Consider the following 10,261-nt stretch of genomic DNA (forward strand, 5'->3'; position numbering starts at 1 on the left):
CCCAGGGAAGCTCAGGGCCTAATGAATTCATTAGTCTCTGAGGTGGCACAGGACTGCTTGTTATGGTGCTGGAGTCAGCCATGCTCTACCCCACTGCATGGCAACAGCCAAATCAACTCCTTCCTTGCACAGGGATGGCAGAGTTCTGAACTGAGCACACAGCAAGAGGTGGACCCAGCTCCTCCGCCAACCACTACTAAAGTGTGGCCAGGTCTGGGGTGGAGCATGGCAGCTCTTCAGTAGACAAGGAAAAAAGTCTGGAGAAGTCAGCAGGTTTGGGAAGGAAGCTGGTCAGGGCCAGCAGAGACCTGGACCTGCGGCACTTTGAGAGAGGAAGGGCTGGGTATGGAAGCGGTAACCATGTGGGTTTGCGCTCCAAAGCATGCGGCTGGAAGCAGCTACTTTATCTCCCTCACCCCAACTCAGCCTGGCCTTGTTAGGCTAGCTGTCCGCCCCTCCCCCCCCGGAGAGATCAGGAGGCCCCCGTTCCCACTCCTGTGCAGAAGCAGCAGTCGCTTGTCCCGTTCTCTAGGATTTATTTATTAGACTAGTTGGTACATCAGGTGCGTATGGGGAACACGACACACGGAAGGACCTGGCCCCCTGCCAGCAGCTGCTCACACCCACCTCCACCTGCCCCAGAGCAGTGTCAGCAGCAGCCTGGCACTACAGGAACAGGGAGCCCACAATCAGAACAGCAAAGCTACAGCTTCACACCAGAGTGCAATCTAACGCAGCGTGGGGTCCCCCACAGCCGGAGTGCTGAAACCTCACGGGGCAGGTGGAGAATGGGCACTGGAGCACCAGCAAGACTGCACACAAGCCCCCTGCCAGAGAGCCGGGCATCGGACCGCCCCGCCCTGCCCCGCTGCCTTCCCACCTCCCAACACCAGCTGGAAAGGAGAACTGGAGAATACAGGGACAGGGACGGGCTGCAGAGGAGGCCTCTTCCAGGGCATCTTCTCCTCCTCGTTCACAGACGCAAAGTCAGCAGCAGTTGAAAGGAAACATGAGACAGGGCTGTGCGTCCAGGTGGGGCCCCCTCCCCTTCTCTACCCGCTCCGGAGGTGGCTCCTGGCGACAGCAGCAGGCGGAAGCTGGGGTGGCCGGTGGCGAATATGGAACGTAGCAGAGTGGGGGACTGGTTGGTCGGTGGGCGGGAGCCGGCAGGCCCACCTGGGGCCGAGCCAGGGCTCAGTAGGCGTGGTTAGCCACGTAGAGGGACTGCCCGGCTGCGCCAGAGTCATCTCCACTGCCCTCATACTTGCCAAGGGCGGCCAGACTGTTCGCCTGAGACACAGGGAGACAGCAGTTAGTCACTGCAGGGCACCCAGCCACGGCACTGCCACCCCCTAGGTCACGTCCGAAGCCTGGCTGGGATCCAGCCGTGCTCATGCAGGATGAGCAGCGCCATTCCCGTCCCCACTGCTCCCTTCACCACGCCTGCCGCCAGACATGGGCTGGAGCCCAGCAGTCCCAGAGTCCCCTCACCAGCCCTGCCACCAGGCACGGGGCTCATCCCACCCTGGCTGGACGCGGGGGCACGAATGGACAATTCGAGGAAGCGGCCAAGCTGCTCTCACACTGCGACGCACTCAGGCTCTCTCCATGCCCTGCTCAGCACCTCGGGCTGCCTGGGTGTTTGCAGGGCCAAGAGAAAGGAGCCTTTGCAGCACACCCAACCCCAGCTCGGTACCTCGGCACGCTTCACAAACTCCTCCGTGGCAGAGCTCTCATTCTCCTTCTGGCCGCGCCAGGCGCTGAGTGCCGAGGCCTGCAGGGCACGTCCGTAGGAGAAGGTCAGCGCCCAGGGCCGGGCCAGAGGGCAGTTGTTGATGGCGTTCAGGTTAATGGAAGCCTCCTCCTCGCTCTGTCCCCCAGAGAGGAACGTGACGCCTGCAAACAGGGCCAGGCCATCGAGGAAGAGGGTCAGCACCCACCCTGCGCTCATTGCCGGATGAGGACGCCCAGCACCCCCCACACCCGGCTCCTACAGGGTCCCAGACATCTGCTGCAAGAGCGGGCGGCAGCAGGCTGGGAGAGCAGGCTCTGCCTGGCCCAGCTGGGAGAAAGCTCAGCTCCGCCAGGCCTGGCCTGAGCTTGCAGATCAAATCCACCCAGCTACAGCGCCAGGGCTGGGCCCACAGATCCCTTGGGCAACCGAGCCAGCGGCTCCAGGGGCCTAGCTAGAGGAGGCCTCCTCTCCTCCCCCGCAGGCACTTCCGCACAGCGTGACACGATGCAGTTGTGCTCCTGGGCTGCAGGCAGCTGCACACAGCCTGCCCTGCCAGCAGCCCCCTCCCTTCTCACCCGAGGGGCGCCAGCCTGAGCGCGGCTGTCCCAGCAGCAGCCAGGACGGAGCTCAGCTCTCCCTCCGGACTAGCCCAGCCCAGCACGGCCAGCCTCCTTCCTCCAGCGGGGAGACGGGCGCAAGGGCAGCTGCTCCGTGCCTGGGCTACCTGGGACCGCAGGAGGCACAGTGCGGCGCAGCGCCGTCACCGTGGCCATGGCGATCTCCTCGGCGCTGTACTTGGTTGGGCAGGCATGCCCTGGGGTCACCATGTTGGGTTTCAGTAGCGTGCCCTCCAGGTAGATGTGATGGTCATTCAGGGCCTTGTACACAGCTGCCAGCACCTGGAACGAGAGCTGAGCTCCTGCGTCTGCCGTACACCGGGGCACCTCTAATTCTTCCCATCCACGGGCTGAATCCATTGTGTTCTGTGCCTCGAGGCGTGTGCGGCTGGGCACAGCCAGGAGAACCACCCACTGCCAGCACTCGGCTGCTCAGCTGGGCAGCACCGGAATCTCACCTGGGCGGCTGCCCAGCACGCAGCTTGCAAGGAACATGCCCCAAAGAGCCCCCAGGTGTCCCTAGCAGACCAGGCTGTCCCCGAGCCCTGCTCAGAGCCCAGGAAGCTGTGGGGGGAGGGGGGAATGCCCTATGTGCCCGCTGCCAGGCAGGGCCTGGAGAGCTGTGGGGCCAGCTTCAGATGGTGCCTTCTGCCCCTCAGGGTGGCAGTGAAGAGCGCAGCCCCTCCGAGCGCCTCGCGACCTACCTGGGACCGGTACATTTCTCCAGGCAGCTCTACTGAAGCATCATCCCCCCACCTCCCTGTGCACCACCTCACAGCACTGTGCGGGGAGGGCTCACCTTCTCCGTCACGTACTGGCAGCGCTTCAGGTCATGGTCTCCGTCGGGCAAGATCTCCGGTTCCACAATGGGCACGATGCCATTCTGCAGTGGGGAAGTGTTGCGGTAGCACCCCGCAGGGCAGAGAACACACCAGACAGGCCTCCCCTCCCAGGGGTGCTCTGCTGAGGTGACGGCAGAGCAGGATCACCCCGCAGGGCAGAGAACACACCAGACAGGCCTCCCCTCCCAGGGGTGCTCTGCTGGGGTGACGGCAGAGCAGGATCACCCCGCAGGGCAGCAGCTATCAGCCCGTAGCACCCACACTCCCTGCTCACAGAGGGGGGCCTAGAGCTGGGTTCAGCAACACCATGGAGCACAGAATGCAGTGGGAGCCCTGGGATCCCTGACAAAGATGCCCTCCCCATCCCCAGCTGGTGACAGGGACACCCATGGGCTGTGGTTCTCAACCAGTGTCCACATACCCTGGGGGCACTGGAGTCTTCCCGAGACTGGCCTCGTTCTAAATCGAGCGCTGTACAAAGCCCTCGCCAAGCTGGGACGCCCTCCAGTTCCCAGGGCTGTTTGCACGGCTCTGCGTGCTGCCCACTGAAATGCAGCAATGCGAGCTGCTCCCGAGGGATCCGCGCTGTAAGGCTGCAGCACCCGCAGGAAGCATGCCAGTGTCGAGGTAATGCCAGGCAGGCTGGGCCGCCTCCACATGGGTGGGTCTGATTTGCTAAGTTTAAAAGCGAGGTGACCCTTGGGGTACACAGAACCCATCAGACACATGAAAGGGGGAAACTCCTCTGGAAAGGGGAGAGCCACAGATGGAGGATGTAGCCGCCTGGCCCTGCCAGCCAGGGGCCTCCTGGCTCCGTGCAGGTGGCCCCTGCGCACCTGGGGCTGTTCACGGTGGAACACGGGGAAACAATGCAGGGCCCTGGTACTGCATACTGGGAGGGGTCAGCATTGTGAGCCTGCCCCACAGGGCACCAAGGACAGATATGTGGGGCAGCAGGGCACAGCACCCGCTATCAGCACAGTCACAGTGACCCCAGGCTCCCCAGCCGCCCTCTCACCTGCTGGCAGATGCTGGCGTAGCGGGCCAGAACATTGGCATTCTCCATGATGGCCAGGGCTGAGGGGGTGTTCTCACTGATCTTCAGCACACAGCGCCACTTGGCGAAGTCGGCACCATCCTTCTTGTACTGAGCGCAGCGCTCTGACAGCCCGTCGAGCCCTGACCCAACACACAGCTACCCTCAGCCGGGCTCTGCGCCAATCCCTGACACCCTCCAGTGCCAGCCGTCCTCGGGGCAGGAGAGAACGCCCAACTGCTGAGAGCACATGGCAGCAGCCCCAGCTCCACCCCCCCGGGAGGTGCAGAGGGTTTGCTCAGCGTTACAGATCTCGGCTCCCAGACCCCACCAGGCTCCAAGCAGCCATCTCGTACCTTGAGTGGTGGTTTCTCCATCCGTCCCAGCCAGAGGCACAACGCCCTTGTCCACCTGCCAGGGGAGCAACAGGGCACAGATGAGGCCAGCTGGAGACGGCAGAGGGTCCCCAGCAGCTCCGCCCAGGAAGCGGCTGGAAACCCAGGAGCTCAGGGCATGGGAACAGACAGGGGCCCCGGCTGAGCAGAGCGAAGCCACGGCAACCGGAGCAGAGCCTGCGGGAGCAGCTGGCACGCCTCCCCGCTGAGTGCGGCTAAGGGCACAGGGCCTGCTGCAGCACCACACTGTCCACCGGGGGCCTGGATGCCCTGCACCCCAACAAGCACAGCCACGCACCTTGATGCCCACCACGATGCCCTTGTCCTTGATCAGCCTGATGAAGGGGGTCCCATCATCCGCCTTCTGGTACAGGGTCTCGTGGAAGAAGATGACGCCGCCGATGCACTTCCTCACCCGGTTGTCAGCGCTGAAGAGGATCTGGCGGTACAGCCGGCGGTTCTCCTCCGTGTTCTCCACCCCGATCTGGTTCAGGCGCTTGGCCATGCTTCCTGCGGGGACAGAGGGGAGCACGGCTGACGCACGGTGAGCGTTTCCCTGGGGAAAGAGGAGCCCAGGGAGCCCAGAGCAACATAAGGTTTGCCCCTGAGCCGGCCACACCCTGCTGCCAATGCCAGCACAGTGAGTGGCATTTCGGGGGAGCAGCTTTCAGGCTGTAGCTCTGAGAAGAGCCACCAGGGAGTGGAAGGTGCAAAGGCTGTTCTGATTCCGAAGGGAAAGCCTCCACCTGGAGGGGGGGTGATAACGAGCCCCACAATGGCCCCTGGGCCACCAGTCAAGGACCCCCTTGGTGTGACCCTTGCACTCTGAGAGCATGGATGTGACTGGGGCCAGAGGCTGAAGTCAGAGCTGTGTGGAGGGAGGTCTCCAGAGCAGCGCCCCTTTTCATTCCAGCCAGCTCCTGAGCCAGCTGGCGGGGCTTGAGCCTTGGACCGCAGCCTGAACCCGCCTGCTCAGTGCCATTTGTAGAACCTCAGCGTCCCCATCGTGGATGTGCCAGGCACTTTCCCAGCAGGAGCTGAGAGCAGTACTGGGATTGCAGGGAGCCTAAAAGCGCTGCTCTCCCCAAGAGCCAGTTAATCAGACCAACCCACGGACTCATCTGCTGCCAGGATCCCCTTGCCCGGGGCCACGATTCGTAGAGCGATATCAGACAGCTCCTTCTTCTGCTCCGCTGAGAGCGCAGGACACTGGTGCGTCATCGCGCCGGAGAGCGGGTGTCCGTGAACTGGTGGAGGATGGGGAGAGTTAGGCTCCAGGGAGCAGGGACAGACACAAGTCCTCACCTCTGCTATTAAGGCAGGGACCTGGCTACCCCCACCCCCAGCCCACCACCAGCACTGCTGGGCATGCAAATGCCTTCCCTGCTGACCGGCCCCCCAGCAGCAGCTCCCCTGGGGTAACTCACCCACTTGCTCACCAAGGGGTGCTGCGTCAGCTCATGACTCCTGTCCCACTCTTCCGGGGGGTGGGGGGACAGGATGTGCCAGTCCCAGCCTCCCCTACCCCCTGCAGGGAGTGTGTAAGGAGTTGGCGGGGGGGCCCAGGGCCAACCCGAGGGGCCAGAAGGGCCCTTTGGCCTTAGCCTCAAGCTCAAACGGGGCCTCAAATTGAGACCTTTGTTAATTTTTTGGCTGCTGGTGAATGTCACGACTTGTTTCTATGACATCCCCATGGGACCCAAGTGTGACTCACTCGCCCAGCACCAAGCTGCACACGGAGACAAAGGAGAGATGCGATTTGTGAAAAAATAATGGCTTTGTTATGGCTAGGGGCCTCTCCGAGCTCAGAGTGGGCCTGGGGGTGGGAGAAGCACCTGCCCCGTCCATCTCCAACCATGGCAGAAGGCCACCGCCCAGTGTCCCTGCTCCCAAACCCCAAGGTTACTCGCTGCACCCAGCGGCCTCTGCAATGAGCCACACCCTGTACTTGGGGGAAGCCACTTCAAGCCAGGGGGACCACATCTGAAGTGACGCCCCGGTGCCCTGCCTCCCCAGGCAGGGAGCTCAGCTCACCCAGGCTCCCCACACCCACCAACACCCACAGCCTGACATCCTTTGGGTGCGAAAAAGGCAAATTCCCCCCCAGGCCCCCACCTCCATGGCTGTGGTACAGCCATCAACGCGCCAACCCCTGTCTCCATCAGCAGCCGTCTGGCCAGAGGCTCCTCTGAACTGCCCCTGTGCCAAAGGACCAGACCCAGCCACCTGATTGTCCTAACCCGTATTGAGCCGTTACATAAGCAAGCTTGTCCATCCCAACATGCTGAGCTGCCGCTGCTCAGGCACGGGCCCAGCCTCGTGTCTCGGGGCCAGCCTCCCCCTGCCCGCCTGCCTATCCCCCCGCCCACCCGTCATCTCACGGCTCTGCTGCTTTCTCTGCTGTGCAAGCCTAGAGCCAGGATTAGAGGCGGGCTCTTCCAGCACAGCCAGCCTCTGCCAGGCAGGGGAGATGAGCTACAAGGAGGGAGGGGGCAGCCTCTTGGCACCGACTGGAGAAGTCCTGATCACACCAGGTATGGGGGACTGCCCACGGCTGCACAGGAGAGGCTATCAGCTCACACCAGCTCCTGCGCTCCAGGTCGGGGGCAGCACATCAGCCCCCTCTTATGGAGGGAAACCACCAGGAACAGCTGGGGGCTCCTACGCAGAGCCAGACTGAGGCAGAGCCAGGGTCAGCCACAGGGTTGCAGAGGGCCCCAGTGCATGTACCCACTTTCCCATGCAGCCCACAGAAATGCTGCCCCCACACAGCCCCTTTGCTGGCCCCAGGAAGCCCCGGGGAGAGGCTGGGCAGGACAAGCCTGCGCTGCGTCACACGTGCCAGTTAAGGCGCCATGAGCCGGTCTGCTCCGCCGTAGCACCCGGCAGTCCGTGGGAGCACCCAGGCCCACCACGAAGCCAAGACCCTGCCAGATTTGGCCGCTGGGCTCCGCCCTGTGTCGCTCTGGGTGGACGCAGCTGCAGTGGGGAATGACCTTGGCCCAAGGCTCACGCTGGGGAGACTCCACTGCAGCCAGATGGGGCCGTGCTTCCCCCACCCCTCTGCGACTAGAGCCAGGTGAATGTCTCCAGGGAGGGACACGAGTCCAGGTCCCCAGCCAGTCCCCTGAGGCTGCCTAGCAGGGGCCAGGCTCTGCCCTGAAGACAGCACATGCCAACATGGGACTCAGGTGCTTGGGGATCACCACTGACCCTGGTGCTGTCTGGGCATCTCAGTGCACTCAGCCAGTGACAGCAGGTGCCCTCTGGGTAGAGACCCCCCCACTTCCCCCTGCACCACCATCTTTCTCCTGCACCACCCCCCCGCCAGCCCCTCCTCCCCCAGCATCTCCCCCAGCCCCCTGTACAGCCCCTCCTCCTGCACCAGCCCCCCCACCAGCCCCCCGTACAGCCCCTCCTCCCCCAGCATCTCCCCCAGCCCCCTGTACAGCCCCTCCTCCCGCACCAGCCCCCCCACCAGCCCCCCGTACAGCCCCTCCTCCCCCAGCATCTCCCCCAGCCCCCCGTACAGCCCCTCCTCCCACACCACCCCCCACCAGCCCCCCGTACAGCCCCTCCTCCCACACCAACGCCCCGTACAGCCCCTCCTCCCCCAGCCCCCCCATACAACTCTTCCTCCCGCACCAGCCCCCCCGTACAGCCCCTCTTCCCCCCAGTATCTCCCCCAGCCCCCCCTCCCGCATCTCCGCCGTCCTGCCCAAGAGACACCGCTCCCCCCGCCAGCATCGGCCGGAGCCGGGGGCTGTGCCCTTGCGGCGCCCTTCAGCCCGGCACCCCGAGCCGGGCCCTAGAGCCGCCCCACAGCGGTGCCCGGGGCCCTTACCGGCAGGCGGCGCGGGGCTGGGCTGCGCTGGGCTCGGCTCGGCGGGGCTCTCCGGTGCTGCGCGGCGGCTCTGCGGGCTGCGCGGCTCGGGCGCCGGTAATGAGGCTGAAGCCGGTGCCGCAGAGCTACGTGACTCCGGCGGGCGGAGCCGCTGACTCAGCCCCGCCTGCCCGCCCGCAGGGGAGGAGCAGGGCAAGGACAGTGGGGCAGATCCCTGGGGGGACAGCAGGGGCCATGGGGCGCTAACTGCGGGGGGGGGAGTAGCCAGGACCCATAGGGCAGTTCCAGGGGGCAAGGACAGTGGGGCAGATCCCTGGGGGGACAGCAGGGGCCATGGGGCGCTAACTGCGGGGGGGAGTAGCCAGGACCCACAGGGCAGTTCCAGGGGGCAAGGACAGTGGGGCAGATCCCTGGGGGGACAGCAGGGGCCATGGGGCGCTTACTGGGGAGGGGTAGCCAGGACCCATAGGGCAGTTCCAGGGGGCAGGGAACTGTGGGGCAGATCCCTGGGGGGACAGCAGGGGCCATGGGGCGCTAACTGCGGGGGGGAGTAGCCAGGACCCACAGGGCAGTTCCAGGGGGCAAGGACAGTGGGGCAGATCCCTGGGGGGACAGCAGGGGCCATGGGGCGCTTACTGGGGAGGGGTAGCCAGGACCCATAGGGCAGTTCCAGGGGGCAGGGAACTGTGGGGCAGATCCCTGGGGGGCAGCAGGGGCCATGAGGTGCTAACTGGGGGGGGGAGTAGCCAGGACCCATAGGGCAGTTCCAGGGGGCAGGGAACTGTGGGGCAGATCCCTGGGGGGCAGCAGGTGCCATGTGGCGCTTACTGGGGAGGGGTAGCCAGGACCCATAGGGCAGTTCCAGGGGGCAGGGAACTGTGGGGCAGATCCCTGGGGGGCAGCAGGGGCCATGGGGCGCTAACTGGGGGGGGAGTAGCCAGGACCCATAGGGCAGTTCCAGGGGGCAGCAGGGGGCAATGGGCCAAGTCCCAAGCTGGGGGCAACGGAATGGTTCTCAGGGAGGGCCCCAGGGGCAGCTCCTGCTCCTCCTGGAGACAGCTGTGGGGTGAGGCCTCCACCCAGGGATGGCAGAGAACCCATTGCCCAGAGCTGGGCAGCAGGCAGAGCTACACACAGGGCCCTGTCCCCCCACATCCAGCCCTGGCCTTTCCTGCCCTGCCACCAGTGCAAGGGGTGGGGGACAGGGCTCAGGGAGAGCCAGGGCTTGGCTGGAGAGCGCTTGTGGGCTCCAGCACATGAGCCAGTAGGTGAGAAGCAGGGAGGGAGCATGAGCCTGGCTGCCAGGTCCCCCCATAGGCCACCCCTGAGGGGCCTGAGGCACTGGAGCTTGCAGGCAGGCCCTGGTACTTGCATGGACCCTGCCCACCCCCCCAGCGGAGGTGAGGCAATCGCACTCTGCTGCTGCCAGGTCCCCCTGAAGCTGCCTTTCCTCCCAGGAGCCAGCTGCAAATCAGCTCTATTCAGTCTCCCATGGGGCAGCACTGAATGGCTCCATAGGCCCTGCCTAGCACACAGTCCAGCACTGCTCCACCACCTCGATTCACTGTCCCTGCTGCAGGAGCCAGTGGGGCATCTCCCACATGCTCTATCGGGGCTCTCCCTCCTCTAGAGCTCCTGCCAGAGCTCCCAGGCTCAGAACCGAGCACAGGTCTCTCCCCCTGCCATCGCCGGGGGGCAGAAGGGGTCTCCTGGGGCCGGTGGTGGCATCCGGCAGAGAGAAGAGCAGGATTTGGAGATGGAGGCAGAGGTGGCATGGAGGTGAATGAACCCA

At 64.7% G+C, this 10,261-nt stretch overlaps 1 protein-coding gene across 1 annotated transcript; it reads right to left on the bottom strand.

Annotated features, from left to right (window-relative positions):
- Positions 1 to 516: 516 nt before the first annotated feature.
- On the bottom strand, positions 517 to 8,603 carry ALDOC (aldolase, fructose-bisphosphate C). The gene is made up of 9 exons (XM_075013929.1): positions 8,470 to 8,603; positions 5,735 to 5,872; positions 4,924 to 5,135; positions 4,587 to 4,641; positions 4,213 to 4,373; positions 3,152 to 3,235; positions 2,460 to 2,634; positions 1,697 to 1,896; positions 517 to 1,290 (listed from the first exon to the last, which is right to left on the bottom strand). The coding sequence occupies exons 2-9, from the start codon at positions 5,844 to 5,846 to the stop codon at positions 1,195 to 1,197; spliced, it is 1,095 nt and encodes a 364-aa protein (XP_074870030.1). The 5' UTR covers positions 5,847 to 5,872; positions 8,470 to 8,603; the 3' UTR covers positions 517 to 1,194.
- Between the last annotated feature and the right edge of the window lie 1,658 nt (positions 8,604 to 10,261).

This window comes from Carettochelys insculpta, chromosome 19 (genome assembly GCF_033958435.1).
Source record: "Carettochelys insculpta isolate YL-2023 chromosome 19, ASM3395843v1, whole genome shotgun sequence".
NCBI lineage: Eukaryota > Metazoa > Chordata > Testudines > Carettochelyidae > Carettochelys > Carettochelys insculpta.